Below are 20,331 nucleotides of genomic sequence, written 5' to 3' on the forward strand. Positions count from 1 at the left end.
AGCACAATATGCGAGAATGGAAGGCTGAAAAGGAACAGAAATGCCATAGCATGAGCAGACAGTAGTGTCTGACATCTTAATTCAATATTTTCTTTGAAGAACCCAACTTTTCATGTAAGTTTAATCAAGGTTTCAGCAGTGCCCTGGGTTCATCGCTTTTGAACAGGTAAAAAACAGACTGAAGCACTCAGAGAGCAAGCTGGTGCAGGACTGCACCACAGATGCCCTGCAATTGCAGACCTCCTGATATTTTGGACAATTAACTGATCGGGCTATTTTGATAACACCAGGCTCACACATGACAATACTTGAACAAGAAATTTATTCTGAGTGCTTGGTAATGAAACAAATGGCAGCTATAATGTTGCATTTTAGTACTTCAATGTTATTGTCATCCAGAGTAAAAACAACATACAAAAGGCAATGATTTCCTTTTTCACATTTCATGTGCTTGTCTCTAAGAAGAAAAAAGATCTTCATAGTCCAAGACCAGTGTTAGAAAAAATATCTGTTTTCAATATGTTTTGTTTCAAAGGCTCTTTTGGTTATCTAAATGTCCTATTACCGGTTTTGTCCTACTCACGCTTCCATGGGATGATCTTGCTGTAACATAAATACCCAAAAGGCGAAAGTGTGTCATGTCTTGTGTATCTCCTCTCAAGTAAGCGCTTTTTTTCCTTCTTTACTCTCCCGTGCTCCCTCTTTGTCCTCTCTTGCTTCACTTGCACCCAACTCTTTCCATTCTGCTTCCCTCTCAGTCTCTGTTCTCTACTCTACTTTCCAGATGGCGATCTTGCCATCACGTTGTGCAGAGCCGCTTAAGACATAGCGATCCTCAGCAGAGCAGAGTGTCTGGACACTGTCTGAATGGGCCTGTAGCTCTTTTGCCACGGTGTGGCTCTCTGGGTCCACAACCAACACCTGACTTCTCAGCTGACCGTCACACTGACCTCCGACACCGCTACCGCCACAACAGCCCACCCAGATCTGAGGAGAGGAGAAGACATTGAGGAAAGGTGGTGGTGGATAAGTGAGGGTTGAAGAAGGAAAAAAAGAAATGTAGGGAGTCCAGAACACAGATTTAGACAAAAAAAACACTGAGATTTTATTCTAAAATTCACAACTTAAAAAATTAAACACACAGTTCAAAAACTGCCCAATGGGAGCACATTTGCTATGATGTTCATGTTTGTAATCCTTAAAAGAATTATATTATTTCAAAAGAAAACATTTGCACCACACAAAGGCTTCATTGCTAACGTGATTCCACTTCCTCAAAATATCTCAAAATGTGTTCAAGTCTAATCGTTACCAAAACACACATCACATGTACAAACAAATTAGCACTGAGATGTTATATAATTTTGCCACTTGGCATATATCATGGCTCACCTGGTCCTTGACTCGAATCATACATGTGACTCCTGAACTGCCTGTCAGGGAGATTCTCTTCAAGGGACGTCTGTGGTTGTTAGTCTGCCAGAGACACAGCTCGCCCGAGTCTGCACAGCCTGTCCACAGCTGACCTCGCTGGAACAAACACACACAAAAACTGGGACGTCACATATATACATTTAGCATGCACAGACATTTTGTTAACGTCAAACAATAACAAAATGCATTTTAACTGTAGCAAACAATCTTTGGCAATTGACTGCCAGACTTGACTTGCTGATTGAGTAGTAGACTAGTAGTAGACTGAACTGAACTGAACTGATACAGCTGCTAACTTGCTTAAGATTGACATATTGGATGAGGACTGCCAAGTTACCTCTGGGATGACAATGAAGCTGCTGAAGCTACTGAGCATGCTCCGTAGGTCATCAGGAAGTGCCATCCTCCTGTGTGGTGTCCCACTCTTTTTCAGTTCCACAATGCTATCACGGCAACCTGCAAAAACACAGGCACTTTTGACAGGGATATAGGTCCTCAACAGTACACATTAAACTATGATGATAACTGTAAGGGACTAGAAATTGATGGATATAAAATTATAGATGGTTATATTCAGGCAGTGAGCAGCAAAAAATTCAGTGGAGCGCAAAACAATCCTACAGGAGCTTGCTGTGTGAACAAGTGGAGCAGGCTGGTTTACCAGAGTGAGGGAGCGGTAATTATACAAATAAATGTACACGTGTATTAAGTAAGACTCTGTTTAAGATTAAGAAAAGCAAAGGGGATAGTGTTCACTTACAGCACCACAGTTTGCCATCGTGGATCTGTATGGAGGAGAGATGGTCACAGTTGAGGTGGAACTGTCGCTTCACTTTGAGACTGGATGAGTCCCACTGCAGAATTGTCCCGTCACAGCTGCAGGAGTACGTCTGCTGACTAGGAAAGAGACAAAAGCCTGATTAAAACACTGCAACAGTGCTGCCACATGTCCACTTACACATTTAGATTGCTTTAAATGTGTTATAACTGTTAACTGAATTAGAGATAATCATGTCTCCACCTGTTATATTGATCTCGTGTGTCCACTGTGAGTCCAGTCACTTCATGTCTGTGCTCTGTCAGCTGTTTGTTACAGGTCATGCTGTGAGTGTCGATGATGTAGATCACTGAGTCCTGGGAGCCAATCCACACCTGCTCCTGGACCAATCCCAGCATACAGTTCTACAGAGAGGACGATGTGACATGTGATCTCAGTTTCACTTTCCTTTGAGAGGTAGGCCAACAAACTTGAAAAGAGTATAATTAATAGTATTATATAGTAGTCTGTCTGTAAATACATTGTTTTTTCTGATAATATAAGAGATTACGAGAAGTTAATTAATGTGAAGCATTTTGGAAGTTAAAACATTCTACTTAGTCTCATCAAAACAACATTAAAGCAAAGCTTAGAACAAAGAATGGAAGCAGCTTGCTGAGCTCTGTCCTACCAAAATCCACCTACCAGTACCTCTTAAACCTAATTAACACTTTATATCTTATTTGTTCAATCCCAAAAATCTACACACATGGTAGGTTATTATCTTAAAATTGATTATATCAAGTTCAAACACATTAACTTTAAAGAAGTGTTATTCTTGGAAATAGAGTACTGCATGATTGCGCTCACCAGCTGTGACTCTCCGACCTGGATGGAGTCCTGCAGCATGGACCAGCTAGCTGCATCAAATACAACCACTCTGCCCCCACTGAGAGCCACCCACAGCTTCGGGTTCATCTCACCATCTGAGTCATCGCAGGTCAACTGACCTAAGAGAGAAGTGGATGAATGAGGGAGCCAACTGTATGCATGTATGAAATAAATAGGACAGCAGCATGCATGGTGGTTTAGTGTGAAGGGATACCCCCCCAAAAAACACAGATCCCTTCCCCTTCCCTGTTTATTACAGTAGTGCAGTATTCAGTGAGAATAAAAGTCGACAGGATAACATTTTCTTTCACTGAAACCAGATGATAGAGCTAAATGCCAACATGCTAACAGGCTCAAAATGACAATGTTAATATGCTGATGTTAAGCAGGTTTAATATTTACCATGTTCTTTGCTACAGTAGTACTAAACACAGAGTACAATGTCATAAACCAAAATATTGTAAAAATTGAACATTTGATCTGATGATGGCACTAGATGAAAACTTATGGGATCATCAAAGTGATTTTATCCTGCTGGGGACATGAATGTCTGTACCAGATGTCACGGTAATCCAGTTGTTGAGGCATTTCACTCAAAAATCATCAAATGTCAAACTCATGGTGGTGCCCCTTTTCGCTGTGTTACTCTCTACTAGGTTAGTAGGTTCTTTAAACTCAGTTCAAACCAGATCAGTATCCTCAAGATGCAAGATTTGTTCTCTGTCGCAGTGTAAACTATCACATACCATGACAAGGCGGAGCATCTGTTGCCATACAAACATTTACAAGTACACGTGCATACACACTCCCAGATGCATTTTAACGTTAGCTCCTTACACTGACAGTCTTACATGCTGAGCAACACCGGATTCTTTTACACAGTTTTTAGCTTCTGTAATTTACACAGAGAGAATAAAGCTTATAGAAAATGTGAGGCACATGATAATCTCTCTGCTCAGACAGTGATTCAGTATACGAACACTGATTACCATTAAACACATAAACCGATTATCACTGCACAGAGACTTCTTTGATGCCCTGAACTGTAAATAACTTCACAATTAATAGCAGCGAGAAGACATCAAAGAGGAACACTGTGTGAAACTAGGGAGTTATAAAAATGGTAAACCTGTTACCATGATTTATGTCTGTTCCTTTGTCATTAAGCTGGTCTGATGTTGACAAAATTTACAAGAATTAAGCATCTTTCCAGTGATTTGTAGCATTTACAAAATAAGCTCCAGCAGGTGAAGCTACATTATACAGTATGCTATATGTCAATTTGATGTGCCTATGCAAGTAATCATTGCTAAATATCATTATATTAGAATATTTTTATGATAAACTACTGTATAATGGCCGAACAAACTATGAAACCAACAAACAAAAATTAATATGCCTGAGAAAATAATCACACTGCAATTGCTCTTAACTGGTACCTGGTGTGTATAGCAGCACATGTACAGTCTGAGGTTCAGCCAGGTCCAGTGAAGGATTGATCTTGTGTTTCAGGGTTTCTGATGTAGTTTTAGGCACCATCATCGGCACTGGTCAAAGACAAACACATTGAATGAATAATTATGAGAATGAGGGTAAATGTAAGAACAAATGGAGAGAAACAGAAACAATAATTATGTCTCTTTAAGATCATCAGGGAAGTTGGAAAGTAAATAGGACAGTAAGAAAAATACAGAATTACACCAGCTTTATTCTTAAAACAATATATGATATTTTATGTCTGAAGAAAAGTAGTAGAAGAAACATCTGAAGAGTGAGCCCTGACCTTCATGTTTGATCTTGTCAAAGTAGGCCAGCTTTGAAGCAGCACTGATGGACCTCTGGGTCTGCAGGCAGCCCATGACTGCATCCATTAACAAGACGTTGGTCAGAGCCTGGGTCATGTACTGAGGGTCCTAAAGAGACGACAAATGAGTTATATGATATCTCGATGTGGTACAGAGCATCATTAAAACTAGGGAGTGAGCAAAGTGACAAATATTTCATTACATTTTTAGTAAAAATAAAAAAAATAAAAAAAAGTTAGGGACATGGTGTTACAGACCAGACCAGCCAAAATGTTCCAGGATCCCTTTGACAGACTTCATCTTACCTTGTGTTGGTCGGCCATCTTGCGTCCGGCCCACATCTCTTTGACCACAAGATTCCAGAGTTCAGTCTCCGTCTTCAGGTTGGCCTCAAACATCTCAGTCCTGCCAGAGGTCTGGATACGAAGGGAGGGAATCCGAACCAGTAGAAAGGGAGCTGAGGCAATCTTCACCTCCTGCACAGAGATGGGGGAGTTATTTCATAAAATATTAGAGACAGAAGATGAGATTTGATGATGATTTCAACCAACAAAAGACTAGAGATAAAGGGAGAGAAGACCTGTATATCTCTGAACTTTGTGATTTCCAGGAAGCCCGGCCTTCCCTCTGTAAGCAAAAACAGACGTTTCTGCGTCATGGCGATTTTACCAACACCATGAGAGGTCTTCACACAGGACGACAACTTGTAGACACACTCGCTATTGTCAAGATGGTCAATGACCTCAGAGGGAAGGTTGACGTCTTGTGCTTCAACCTCAGTTTCCTTCCAGAAGGTGTAGAAGACTCTGAAGAGTTCGGGGTCCACCTCCTTTTGCTGACCTGCAATAAAAAGAGTAAAAGTATGTATGCAAGCAGACAGATAAACACATACAAAAAAAAAAAGAAACACACATGGAGGGAAAAAAACACGTGCAAGTACAAGCTGAAAAAATGAACCCAAACAGATTAAGTTAGTTCCACAATGTCGGATATCGCAGAATAGTTGTTATTGTTCTTCATGTGTTACTAAATGAGTGTGTGAATTCACAAGGATCCAGTATGTGTTGTGATCAAAACAGACAATAATTACAAGCTATTCATCCAGTCCTGTAACAGTCCTGTCTGTTTCATCTTCCATCTAACTGTGCACGATTGCCTTTCACATCAGATAAAAATTGAAACAAAGATGGGGAAAACCATGCTGAGAAAAACAATTACTCTAAAAGTGGCGCAGCAGTTGACGGAATACCACACCGTGAGATCACAACTTTAAGTCTAAATCCGTGGCATGACGCTTGTCACATGACATCGCCTCTTTCTTCCTCTCATGCTCTCTGTTGCTCTAAACTGAGACTTCACAACAAGTACGTTTTCCTTTGACTTTCTTATTAAACTCACCAGCTAGAAATTTGCAATATTTGATTTTTTTTTAATCTGTCCTTCAAATTATGATTTAAATTATAATGCAACATCTTAAAATTTGTGAGTGTGTGTAAGCAAGAAAGAAGAAAAAGAGCAGGCTGTACAAACTGTACTGTACAGACTATCAAAGGACTGTAACAGATGATTAGACAGCTGCTTGATTCCACCGTGTCGGCAGTTATTAACCGATTCAAAATTTTTTACTGCAATGCTGGTGGCGAAAATAATTACTCTGATGTTAGTCACTTCTGTCGGCCACCAGCCTGTCTAATCAAAAGATTTTTGATTAGACAGGGTCAAAAAATGCCTTGAAGATATACCAATCTTTCATCATGGATTTAGATTTTGAATGAGCACCGTAGAATTTTCAGTGGTGACACTGCTGGTTACAGTATATCGTTTTATTTAAGCCTGAGGAAAATCTGATTCACTAGTGATCTCTAATCTACATCTCATCGGTCTTCCCTTCCTCACTTACCGTCAGTGAGAGCATCGAATAAGCGGTGTATGGTCGCTATATCCTTAACAATCCCGCACTCCTGGACGCAACGCACAAACTCTTGCTGATGCAGACATTTTTGTGGAAGTGTAAACTTCTTAACATGGTCATCAGGCTGCACCAGTGGCTTCTCATTTTCTGTCTTCACCTAACAGATGAGAAAAAAAAAAAAAAAAGACAACATCACGTCCATGCTCAATGGAGGTAGAGTTACCACACCACCAAAAATACATCAAAACTTAGGCTCCTCTAACCACCACTTGTAAAAAAAAGAAAGAAAAAGAAAACTCCATGAGGGTTAATGAATAAGTGAGCTAACTGACCTTGAGGATCAGTCTCTTGAGTTCAGGTCGTCTGTCGGCTTGTCGCCTTTCGTCTCGGTGCAGTGAGTCCACGAGCCATGTGACCAGCTGCGTGGGGAAGATGGCGGTGTCTGTCTTTTGGAGGTTCTGGAAGTCACTCAGAGCATCCAGGCGCCGTGAGCACAGTGTGTTGATGAAACCACGCAGATAGTAGAATCTACAGAGAAAAAAAAAAAAATGTATTCAATTCTTTGGAATCAGCAAAATCACTGAGTTTTCTAGTGGAATTTGGACGACAGGCAGAGGAAGAGAGGAGTTTGAAAACATGCAAAGGTGAAAATAATGAACAGATAACAGTGTGAGTAACAGGCCAACAGGAGTTTTAGTGTGTTTGTCGGCTGCGTGCTCGTTTTGCAATATCTCCAAAAAAGAACCCAGAACAAAGATGGTTGTTGTGGCTTTTTCCTCTTATCCAATAACTGTCTAACTACTGGTGGTGCAGTGTTGACTGCATAAATGTGATGCATAAATGATGTGATAAAAGCAGAATACCTGGCCAGCTGAGTTGAGTTCTCATTCTGGACAGAGAAGATAGCCCTGCTGAGCTGCTGGATCAGCTCACTGTAATAACTTTGGACAGAGTGGAGGGACAGGGAGGCTGGGAAGTCTGGAAGCTTAAACACCTTTACAGGCTTAGGAGGCATCCTCAGTGCTGGGAGACAAACAGAGAGGCAAAAATGACAGGAGGAGGAGAAGAACAAAAGGAAGAGTGAGAGTTAGACAAGATGTTGTTTTTGTTTTTTTTGTAATCAAAGTTTTCAACTTTTTCAATATAACAAATATATGACACGCAAGACTAGCTGCTACAGTAAATCAATGAAAAATAAGTAACAGAACAAACAAAGAAAAAAAACAAAATAAATCTGGGCAACCAGAATTAGCTACAAGTACAATAAGAAACAAACAAATGATAAACTGTGGAGACAAATGAAAAATAAAAATAAATGAATAAGTAGCACATTTTCCTTACAACAACGAAAAAAATTGTAGGAATATTTACTTCCTGTTAGGTTCCTTCCTTTATATACATCAGAAAATTAGACCAAACTTCTGTGATTAGAGACTCAAAAGAGGCCATGTCTGTCATCAATTTTAACCATTCAGCAAAATCTGGTTTTGTCTGGCTCTTCCAATGGCAGAGATCAATCTTTGAAGCAGCAATGAAGCCAGCCAGTGCAAGTCCTGGTGGTAGAAGAGACCGGTCTCCTAATAAGCACAGCTGGGGGGATTCCAGCAATGGCCTATGTAACCACTCTCCAATATTTTTAATTACGTCCCCTTTTCCAAAAAGGGGAAACAAAAGAACACTCTCACATCAAATGAAGAAGTAATTGTTTCATTTTTATACTTCCAACTTTAACTGTCATCCATGAGTCCCATTTCCTGAAGTTTAACTGGTGTATAATAATACCTGTGGGTGATTCTGTAGTGTGTAAATTTGCCCACTGCATCTCTAACTGACCACCTGATACCTGCCACCATATTTCTCCATTTAACAGCTTCTATGTTTGAGTTCAGATCTCTTACCCATATTTTCCTTAAATTTTCACAGTTACCATACAGAGTGTTTGCCATCGTTTTACTAAAGACTGAAGCTGATTGTGCACTCCTGGGCAAATTAAAATAGGATTATAGTTTGATCTTCTTTTCACTTCATATACTTCCCAAACTCTTCATGCAGCTTCTTATTTGTAGATACCTCTCAAACTCCCTCTTGTCCACTAAGCCAAAATCATCTTTAAGCTCTTGAAAGGATTGAAAAATGTTTGTGCTTTACATATCACTAACTTTTCTAATATTCTTATCCACCCATGATTCCCACAGGATAGGTTTTCTTTTCCTACTCTGATTAATGGGTTGTTCCAAATTGATGAATATCCTTGCTTATATTGAGAGATACAGTATGTAACAACTTATGAGCTTTTATCCATGTTTCTCTTAGATGCTCCAAAATTTCAGAAAGTTCATTTTCTATCTGCATCCATGCAAGTTGATGAGTATTTCCATCATTCCAATGTTTAGCCAATTTTGTCATTTCAAATGATATTTCATACAACTCTACACATGGTAATCCCAGCTCTCCTAAATTCCTTGTAGTGTATAATTTAATAATGTTAATGTTGGGTTTCTCTCCACAGAAAGTCTATAATTAACTAATTAAATGTTTAAAAATCCCTGGAGGAATGCTAACTGGCACCATCATTGAGATATAACTGAACTGAGGTGCAACAACCATTATTATTATGCTTATCTATCCCCATAAACTCAGATTTATTTTAATACTTAATTGCCTACCCTAATTGTGCTAATCCTACTTGTTTTAATCCTTTGAAGTAGTGGAGACATATTGATTTGCATTATACTGGTAAGATCTGCACAAACTTTTATTCCAAGGTTTACTATTCCTGTATCTATCCATCTGAATTGCAGTGAACTAATTACTCCCCTGTGACAAGTTCTCAATGCAGGCAGTACCTCAGACCTGCACCAAATAATTTTGTAACCTGATATCTTATATGTTTCAAATAAACCTAACAATATAGGGGCTAAAGAGACAGCTTGTACTCTATTCCTCCAGCTCTAACCCCACCAATCTTTGGGCCTGCTCTAATAGCCACTGCAAGTGGTTCAAGAAATAACATAAACAATAATGGAGAGAGCGGGTTACCTTGCTTTGCACCTTGTGACAGCTTAAAGGAAGGTGATATCAACCAATCGGTCAGGCAGGCATCGACTGATGCCTAGACATGATGTTTTTAACATTTCCCGACCACTTTGTCTACATCTTAGTGGTGTGCATCTGATTATATATCAATCAATAAATTAATCAACATTTGAGGCTCTACTAAAGTGAATATGTTGCTTACCAGGGTCAGACATGATGATCCTGGTCAGCAGTGTGTTTCTTTGGAAGCTGATAGTTTGGTCGTCTCCAAGGTTTGGGAGGCTCATCCCCAGTCTCTTGTTCAGTTTGTTCTCTATAACGGAGCTGTTTCTCCGGGCTTGAATCTCCTGCATGGTGGGTCTGCGTGGGACTTCAACCATAGCTTTCATCCTATAGAGGACAGAAGATGGAAATTGCAGGGGTACTTCTAATGTGTAAATAACAAAAAACAAAAAATATGTCATTAGAAAAAGCAAAAAACATTTGATACAGTAGCTCAATGGTTAGATGGATCAAATCAGGACAGATTTTAATGTACACATCACACAAGAATGTCTTCAATATGTCTGGAGTGAGCATTTGTGATCACGTTTCACTTCCCCGCTCACATTTAATTTTAATATATCTGTGATAAACATCTGTGTGTCTGTAGCTAAACAGAAAAAAAGAGCTCTGACTGGATCTCCATGCAACTTCAGTATTTTTTGAGTGGATTTACATCTGTATTTTAGGCTGTCTACACACATTTTAGTATCATGTGTGCACGTGCAAATCCACTTGAACTTTGTCTATGTCTTTAAAAATCAATACAAGACACTCAAATGTTCTTTAGAGAAAAATATCCACTTAGAAAGCACTCAGTTACTGGATAGCATTTCAGGATCTGACTGAAGTGTTGAGATTTGATGAAATGGATGGATTACATTTACAGCAACTTATTATTTAAGGGCATGATGTTGCGTTTTCCATCACAGTATCCATAAATTCATAATAATAAAGATGAACCTGCTGGAAATGTTCTGGTTGTAGATTTGATGCAGGGTTACTCGCTGACTTCAGTTCACAGATCAAGTGTTGAACTTATTATAATTAGTTTCAGGCTTAATGGCTTACTTATGCATCACAGAACGAGTGCTGAGTTCCATGCGAGTGAAATTGTCCATTTTCCTGTTCAGACGATCCTTGAGGAAGAAATGGAAGATGTGCGTCTCCAACACCTACAACACAATTATGTTGATATTAATGAATACCCAGACCAGCACTTCATGTCTACATCTCAAAACGCTACACCCAGCAGCCAGCATGGAATATTCTTAATGAATTGCTGATATGGAGCAATTTCATATGAATGTAATTTGTTTAGTTTACTGGAACTGTTGAATTCTTGGTTTGCTGTAGGGTGGGAATGTTTGAATGATAAATTTAGAAGAGGATGGTTTGAGTCAGTTAGATGAGTGATTAAACTCAAATGTGTAAATGGATGACAAAATGAAAAAAAAAGGGGAAAATATAGTATTTACCTTCTTGTAAAAAAGTTGCTCAGCTGGTTCTCTGGTTTTCAGGAACTCCTCACTGTTAAACACTCTGTGCTCATAGTTCAGATGGCTGTTAACGCCCCTGTAAATACAAACATAAATGTATATATTAACAAAATATATTTTTAGGAAACCTTTCCAGCGCTGAATACAACACACACAGCACCTGAATATGTTGACAATCAGTTCCAGTGTAATCCTCTGGATGTCGTGGTTGAGGTTTTGTTGCCACGCTCTTTTCTGCGCCCGCTGCTCATTGATGTCAGTGCAGCTTGCAAGGTGGCACTGATCCAGTTCAAAATGTATATGCAGAGACTGACACCTGCAACAAAGACACTTAACACTGAAATAAATAGTGGCTACATCTCCATATCTCTTTCTTAGGTGAGAAAAGTTTACTATCTGCCAGTGTTTTGAAGTTTTTTTAGTGTTAGTCAGAGTTAGTAGTAGTTACATTATTCTTGGCATTACAGTGAGTACCTCTGTGTGAAGCAGTCTGCAGCAGGTGGGGGGATCTCTGGTAGGTCAACAGTCTCAGAACAAGAAGTAGAGACGCTTCCATTATCGATGTTAATTAGGATCAGATCGTCTGTTTCCTGGATGGAGGAAGTCAAGATTAAAATAAATCTCTCAGTTCTCTCTCAGTTTATTCTTTTCGTTTGTAAAAATATTCATTAACTACAGACAACTAGAAAAACAAAGAACAAATTACCTAAAACACAATTAAAAGTCATCAGTTAAACCTCGCATTAACACCACTCATAATAATGTAGAAAATTGTATTTAAACCAACAGTGAGTAACAGATTTTGTTGTCTTGTTGGTGGCCAGACATGTAAAATATAACAGAATCTCAGAGACAAATTGTTGTCCAATTCCTCTGATTTTCAAACTGAAATGAACGATAACCCATCGAACCATGAACAGTCTGAAACCTATATTTGATCATTTAATACTAATTTGGTGGTTTGGTGTACTCACAGCAGCAACCTCTTCATAATGGCTGAGATGGCAGCCCATGAGGAAAGCAGTCGGAGCCATGAGGAAGTCCAGCATGCCTCTGGCCAGGACAGGAACGTAAGGATGCTGCCATGACAGAGGCTGGAGGAAAGATCAGGCAGGTATAGATGGACAAATGAATGTGTCAAGAGAATAAAGAATGCATGGCTTGATGAGGGATTTTGAAGCATTCAAAACCTTTCGATGTTTTTTAGATACATAAAGTTTTCTACACAAGACTGTTCTTAAATTGCATAAATGTGACTGTCAAAATGAATCAGCAAATGAAAAGAATAATATATTGAGAAAATAAACTCAATAGTAAGGCACTTTTTAAAAATGAATGTAATGGCATAAAGTTGTATTAGATTATTTGTGTAGCATTTACTCTATTGTGCTGCAACTTTTGCAGGAAGTCAGCTCCAAGCCATGTAGTACTACGCTCCTTTAAGACCAATGATTGCATCTTATTTGATATTAAAGTTAAATTCAATTAAAATCAAGTTCAAGTTTAATGCCACTGTGTTTTTTGCACATATGAAGATGTTTACTTTCGAACAGACCTTCAGAAAAAGCAACAAGCTCTCTGCCACCAGTGTCAGTCTGGCCCAATCAGCGGAGAATAACACCACCCGCTGTTCCTGGAGGAGACAAGATAACACCTGCAGAGACGGGGATAGAAAGACAGACAAAATAGAGAAAGAGACACAAGAGTTAATGTGAGCATCCACCTGTTTCACTGACACAAACACGATAGGTGTGTGTGTGTAATACCTGAAGTAGAGGCTGAGGCCTGAAGCAGAGGAAAGGCAGATGAAGGTCTAAATCTACAGTTGGGTGGTCTTTGTCTTCTCTGGATGGTAATACAATGGTCAGAGGACGCAAGGTAAACATCTGGAAAACATACACAATCTTATGGTTTATAAGAATATGCCCATTTACAACCACTATCTGTAGTGGTGATTTATTTTAGCATTTTGAACATGATAATTCGTAGCTTATTATTGTATGATAGTAAATATTTTAAAAACAAGTGATCCCAGACTGAAGGGATGGCCATGTCATTGCAGTTTGGTAACTCAGGCTTTCAATGAGCTACAAAGGATCACATTTGGTTCTACAGTATGATTAAATAGTCTTAAAGTCTGTCCAAGTCTTAACATTACTTAACTACACACTGCAAACACAAACACACACCAAATGTAGTTGTCCAGGAGGGGGGATCGGCACCAGTGCCAACTTGGCTGCAAACTCCTTCACTCTCTCCCCCATGTCTGATAAACGACACGTTCTCAGCTGGATTAACAGACTAAGAGAGAAACAGAAAGAGACAGGGAGAGCCAGAGAGAGAGAACAGAAACAGACAGAGAGAGCGAGAAAGAGAGAACAGAAACAGACAGGGAAAGAGAGAGAGAGAGATTGACGGAAAGAAGACTTATCCATTAATATATGAAACAAATGGATGGAAAGGTTTTGATAACCCTCCTTTTGCAGATTGTACATATCACACTTTTTTTTACAGCTAATCTTCAACAGAGATAAAGATCATGCAGTGTTTCTGGTAAAATAGGTATTACACCTATGCTGGATCTTAGCACTCATTGACAGAAAAAGGAAGCTAAACTGAAAATAAACAAAGAAAACCAATTTGATTTGTTTTATATGGCAAAGATAAACATTCAGTGCTGGCTTGGTACACAGTCTCTCACCATGACAGACAGTCTTTCAGTGCTGTGAAGTAAGGATACTTAGATATGACGCAGAAACTGTACGCAGAGAAGAAAGACGTCCCTTCCTGTAAAACACGGGAAAGACAATCAGTGACTTGCTTTCATTTAAGGCCACATTTGTTTGGTTTTTTTGCAACATGAATATGCTATTTATTGATACAATAGTTTTATAATGGACACAGTGACCAATAATTATGGCCACTGCGTCTTATTTGGCTGAACAGCATTAACAGTTTAAGAGCTGGTTGTGTCAGTAAAAACACAGCTGGGATTTATGTTAAATGTTGTGTTTTAACTGTTTAGTATTGTGTACCCATAACGGCCGGTAACACTGCATTACTACTCCATGGGTCTTGTTTCCAAAAACGTCAGTAAAAACCAGGAAGTGAAACTCTTCATCTCTCTGTTCATTGGCTACTTGGAGCCCACCTGGTAAAAAGAGAAGTTGTTACACATATCATCAATAGGATATACTACAATTACAAGAGGTCAATTCAATGCTATTTAATGGCAAAAATATTGTGATTTATGAATTGAATATGTAATAATGGTGATATTGATATGATGTGATATTTAGGGATAACTATTGGTGTTCTCAGAAGATATTTACAGATAAGAATTTCTTGAGAAATTATCTGAATAATGTGGTTGTGATGACCAAACACACACAGGCTCTCATGAATGTGCTAAAATAAAGAAAAGAAAACATGTAAGCTTTATCTCAATAACTAAAATCACATTCATATTACATCTAATATACTGCATATACACAATATCACTATTATTACTAAACTGAATAATATAAATGTTTTACTCTGATCACAGCAGCTATCACCCTGCCTCATATTGAGAGATTTAACTCACTGTGTGTGTGTGTGTGTGTGCCCACGCGTGTGTCAGGGAATACCAAATACCAGGGAAGCAGAGTTGAGGCAAAGCCATGAGGTCAATATCTTTAGGAACACTGACATCTTCACTTCCTCCTCTTCCTTCTGATGCACCTCCACCTGCAAAAAAGTGAGGGGCTAAAGCAATATGACACAAAACTAGAGGAATCATCAACGATAACCTGAGCAGACTTTAAGTACCAGACCTTGGTTCGGGGTTGCTGCAGCCGGAGGAGGTTGCTCCCTCTTCTTCCTGAGGAAAGAGCGTCGCCTCTTCCCATGTGACCTCACCACTTCGTTCTCAGCTTGCGGTCTGCTAATGAAGGGAGGCGCCAGGACATGCAGTACCTCTGGCTCCAACAGGAGGTGCTCCAGAGTTCCATTAGGAGTGGACTGAGAAAGGAAGTGAAAGAGTCTTATTCTTTTTAGCCGTTTTGCTTTTCTTAATTTAAACATTCATGTGGTTTTGATGTTTCAACATTTTGATGTCAGCAGAGTGCAGTTTAAACTTTCCACTGATGCTGCTTTCTTGGTCGAGAAAGAGAAATCTTTAATCTTAGTGGAATTAGCTTGGTTATGGGAGGTTTATGGGAGTTCAACATATTAATTAAAAAACTAACAAATAATTGATATCTAGGATCTTTAGAGGAGTGACAGTCCAAAAAGACAGAATGGAGCTGCAAATACAAGTTATTAAATCTTCGATGACAATACTGCTACCGTTTTTCAGTTTACATCGTTCAGAAAGTACAAAAAAACACATGTGTGTCAGGATGTGTTTAGAGGCAAATACCTGGTAGACCTCCTTGAGCTTCTCACTTGATGCTCCTACCACCACGCAGACTTCCAGCAGAGCAGGAGGCAAATGGTCTGCCATCACTGACCCCAGTCCACGACCCGGTTGGACTCAGACCTGCTGCATCACAAACACTGAGCTCAGGGGAGGAGATGTGTAGATGAAAGAAACAAGAGAGAGAGAGACACATACAGTTAGAGACAAACATAAGAAAAAGAAGACAAATGTATACATGGAGAGTTGCAAATAACAGAAACATTCTGGCTTGTTTATTGAGAAGGAAAAGAGCTGCTCCATTTCTCCCATTTGTCTACATAAAAACAACATCTAACAGCTAAATAAAGTCACAACACATGACAGAGCGGTTGTTCCAGCTCATCATCATCACTGCTGCTCTTCTTATCAACAACAACTTATGATGTCTAAGTCAAGATTACAAGATGCAGGGTGCAGAAACATGTTCTCACTGATTATCACGGCCACAAGATGTCCACAGCACCTGAATCTGAGTTTAAGCTCATTTTAATCACATCACAGATGACATGGTTTTCTTATATTTTCCACATTGCTTCTTACAGAAATAACACAACACTGTTTAATTCATACAAAATAAAACTCAACAGCAAAGTCTTCTTACAGAAACAATTTGTCAGAAAGAAGGAGAAACTAAATTTCACCATTCATGACTGTCTCTTTCTCAATATCTGCCAAACAAACAAAACAAAAAAATCACTCACTGAAAAAGGCTTCCCTACATCTGGGTCAATCCTCCGTCATTCTTATGAGTGACCAATGATTAATATCTTTTATTCAAAGCACCTCACAGTATCTACAGTAGCATAAACAGTTTTTTTTCTCCATAACTCTTCTAGCCCTTCTAGCTCTGTGCTCTGAAGCAAATGTCTCAGTAATCAGGACAGGAAAACAGTGAATGGTAGCATGTGACATCACAACTAATTACTGGAGCTAAAGCTGCCCAGCTGCTCAGAAAGTCCTGAGCTTCCACAAAGGCCTGCAATGGTTGTCTATGTCATGGATACAAAGCATACAATCTCCCCTGTATGGAGAGAGGACAAATGCAGCAATACAAACATTTCAGTCCATGTTTTAACTGATCGGTTTACTCACAAGATTCTCACACTTACCAACAGCCGTCTTCAGTGTGAAAAGAATCCATATGACGACTTAGAAAAATAACTGAATCAATTAAGGAAAATGTTTGCATGAAACAGGATGTCGTTCATCATTCAATTAGTCTTCCTTTCGCTGTGCATCCAGATACTGTGATAAAGCACTGGCGTATTATTCTATTTTTTCTCTATCTTCTTTTTTTTCTGCGACCTGCTGCTCAGTAGTCACCACAGTGAGGAGCAAATGATTGTTAATTACATTTCGCTGTTGCTCCAGACAGTCTAGTCTCTTCTTGTAAAATTAGGTTCATGTGTGTTTTTGAGGACGGACACACACACACATGCACACACAGAAAATGACTTGTTACTGGGCCACAATGAGCATGCATGCAATGTTAAAGAAGTAAAGAGTCGTGCAGCCAGTTGCAAAAAAACAACACATGACTTTCCTAAAAAAAAAAAAAAAAAAAGCACTTTTTCAAGCTAAAAACAACTTCAAGTGCTCTCCCTAGGAAATACACTATGCTTTTATATTCTTAACCATATTTTATTAAGATTTCTAAATTTTGTTTGAGCATTGCAACAACTTGGCATCTAAAATGTAATGAAAATGAACCGTCAACAAGAATGTCCAGCATAACTTTACTAATATCCCGTTAAAAGAGTGTGCCACATGACCCGCTGCTCTCCCTCCATCATTGGTCTACAGATGTCATGACATGATCATCATAAAATACAGCACAATCATATGATCCTTGAAAATCAGGGCAAATTCCACATCAAAGCATAACGACACATTCTTTTTAGATCCGAGATTTAGACTCTTGTTATACTTGTTTCAGTGGAATTTTACATCTTCGAATAACATTATAGCACAAATGAACAAACAAACACTGTAGAGGCAGTCAAGCATTAAAACACAGGAAACTGTTGTGAAGGCACAACACGAAGGAGTGAGAAACTTGCATTTACACAAGCAGCAGAGAAGTTTAACTGTCATTTTTGGAGCAAGTCTTGACAGAAGCGCAGAGAAACTGAGACTGAATGACACCTCTGACTTTGCATGTCACTCCTTTGATCTGCTGCCATGCAAATCCAGAAAAAAGTTTTTAAGAGTGACACACTTGCTGTTTAACTCATGGTTATCTTTTCTTTGCTTCTTTCAACAATATGTAGCTACTAATATATCTGTTCTGCATCTCACCTGAAGAGGAAATGCCTTCTGAGTCCATAGGTCACTAACTCTCACCCTTTCAGGTAAGACTACACAGTTATGAGTCGAAGTAATACTTGTATATGGATCTTAAAAACATAATTTAGTTGTTATATCTCTACATAACATATCCCTGCATATCATGTGGCCTCTGCAGCATAAAAGTTTTGATTGATAGCAAACTTTTTACGACGAAAGTGTGGAATTCAGCTTTTTGTTTCATTGCAGCTGTGACACGTGACCCCCGAGTCACAAGCTACACAGGTGAGAAGATGCTTTCAGCAAAGTGGGTTCAACAAACGCGACCACAAGTTAATAAACAACTTTTCGCTTCTGTTTCAGGTCACTAACCTCCTCACAAGCACCCGTGCAGCTCCTCATTCATCCTCCTCCGCATACATGATGACAGTCCGGAGCCGAAGTCACACAAACTGCGCAGCTAACTCCTCCACTGAGTTCATCCCACTGTCCATCATGCTCACTGTCTGTCTGTCAGCCGGCTTCCTGTTTCTCTATGTGGAGGTGCAAACATGCGCACTGGTGATTTGAGGAAGCATCATGCTGTATCACAGCACAATGAAAGTAACCTTTAAATATATCGTGTAGGATAACTTAATTAGACGCTACAGTGCAGCATAATCTATGAAGAAAATGATAGAATAGCCTAAATCAAAACAGTAGCCATGAACAGTTGTAAGACCTATATTTCAATACCACTCAAGTCTATTCTAATGTAATGTTTCAAACACAAATTCTGTTAAGTGACATTTGCTAATTGTCACTTATAGTGTCACTTAAAGGACCAGTGTGTAAGATTTTTTGGCGTCTAGTGGTGAGGTTGCAGATTGCAATTGATTGAATACCCCTCCCCCTCACCCTCTAAGCATATAGGAGAACTTACAGAGGCCGCAAACTCGCGAAAAAAGTGAAAGGCCCTCTGTTTAGCCAGTGTTTGGTTTAGGCTACTGTAGAAACATGGCGGTGCAACATGGCGTGCTCTGTGGAAGAGGACCCGCGCTCTATGTAGATATAAAGGGCTCATTCTAAGGTAACGAAAACACAACAATTCTTTTTTTAGGTGATTATATACTAATTAAAACATACTTATGAATATTATATTTAATTTCTGCCAATAGATCCTCCTTTTAATAGTATGATAAAAAATAAAAATAAAAATAATCTTAAAACTCTGATTGGTTTTCCACCTTAGGGACACAGTTGTGTGAGTAACAGTTAAATATTGACTTTAGAGTAAATAGAATATTTTTTAAAAATGCAGTGTAAATTCACTATTATGGTGGATTTTCCCTTTAAGTTTGATTCTGCTGTAATAGCATATACTGGCCTGCAGGTGGCAGTGACTTACTAATAGCATGAAGTCAGTCAGAAAGCAGTCCACTGGTAAGGTTTGTGTATCTTAATTGACATGAAACAACTGAATTTAGTTTTTGTTTTTGATTTGTATTACTGCTAAACAAATAAAAATACTTGCAGTTTCAGTAAACTTTATTCAGACTGAAAAAATAGACATTAAATAACCTTCACCCACACAGAACTGCTGTTCTGTTTTGCCCAGATACAATAATACAACATACACTGATGTTTACAGGTGCATCATCTCGTTCATCATTGTCACAGTATAAATTATTTCATACTACAAATTGATTTTTCACTTAGTTTTACAAACATATGAATGAATAGTACTTCATTTTTGTGGTGTTTATATTCTGTAACATGGTCAACTAACTTTCAAATAAATTAGCAGAGAGGTATTATTTTCAAGATACTGAAAATTTGTTATATTGAATTAATTGCACACTCTGTTCAATTAAAGTTTGTTGAATTGTAACATGAATTCATGACAAATTAAGAACAGTACAATGTCATGTACTTGGTGTTAATATGGACTCACTCATAGCATTGTACATACTTGGTGGAGTCTAAACACGTTTGGTTGACTATCCGCTGAATATTTGAGAAGTTTGTTTTCTGTTACTTTGAGAGAAAGATATGCTCACTGGTCAAAGTATTTCTTTGTTTCCTCGCAAGACAAGTGAAACAAAATGGCAATGCAGTCTGATAAAAAGGTTAAAACAAATGTAAGTACAATGTATTGTATTGTGCATACACTTTCTATCTCTTCTAAATCTCACTACATCAAGCTCTTGTAGTTTATTGCTTAAATTAACTTTTAATCTTTCCAATAA

At 38.7% G+C, this 20,331-nt stretch overlaps 1 protein-coding gene across 6 annotated transcripts; it reads right to left on the bottom strand.

The window, feature by feature from the left end:
• Positions 1 to 303: 303 nt before the first annotated feature.
• LOC122987108 (DENN domain-containing protein 3-like) lies at positions 304 to 18,810 on the bottom strand. 6 transcript variants are annotated; one of them, XM_044358763.1, is made up of 28 exons: positions 18,476 to 18,810; positions 15,779 to 15,898; positions 15,192 to 15,378; positions 15,013 to 15,105; positions 14,412 to 14,527; positions 14,078 to 14,163; positions 13,566 to 13,677; positions 13,143 to 13,262; positions 12,932 to 13,030; positions 12,351 to 12,470; positions 11,851 to 11,966; positions 11,537 to 11,692; positions 11,356 to 11,452; positions 10,949 to 11,052; positions 10,038 to 10,225; positions 7,663 to 7,822; positions 7,132 to 7,327; positions 6,788 to 6,956; positions 5,468 to 5,727; positions 5,193 to 5,363; positions 4,866 to 4,995; positions 4,522 to 4,629; positions 3,062 to 3,201; positions 2,456 to 2,616; positions 2,195 to 2,331; positions 1,772 to 1,890; positions 1,393 to 1,530; positions 304 to 987 (listed from the first exon to the last, which is right to left on the bottom strand). In XM_044358763.1, exons 2-28 carry the CDS (start codon positions 15,860 to 15,862, stop codon positions 769 to 771), a joined length of 3,786 nt encoding a protein of 1,261 aa, XP_044214698.1. In that variant the 5' UTR covers positions 15,863 to 15,898; positions 18,476 to 18,810; the 3' UTR covers positions 304 to 768. The 6 variants fall into 6 exon arrangements, with proteins under 6 accessions (XP_044214698.1, XP_044214694.1, XP_044214695.1 ...); XM_044358759.1 differs by having other exon boundaries at positions 15,779 to 15,915; positions 18,476 to 18,809; XM_044358760.1 differs by having other exon boundaries at positions 15,779 to 15,920; positions 18,476 to 18,809.
• Between the last annotated feature and the right edge of the window lie 1,521 nt (positions 18,811 to 20,331).

The sequence above is a fragment of the Thunnus albacares genome, chromosome 8, assembly GCF_914725855.1.
Source record: "Thunnus albacares chromosome 8, fThuAlb1.1, whole genome shotgun sequence".
Taxonomy (NCBI): domain Eukaryota; kingdom Metazoa; phylum Chordata; class Actinopteri; order Scombriformes; family Scombridae; genus Thunnus; species Thunnus albacares.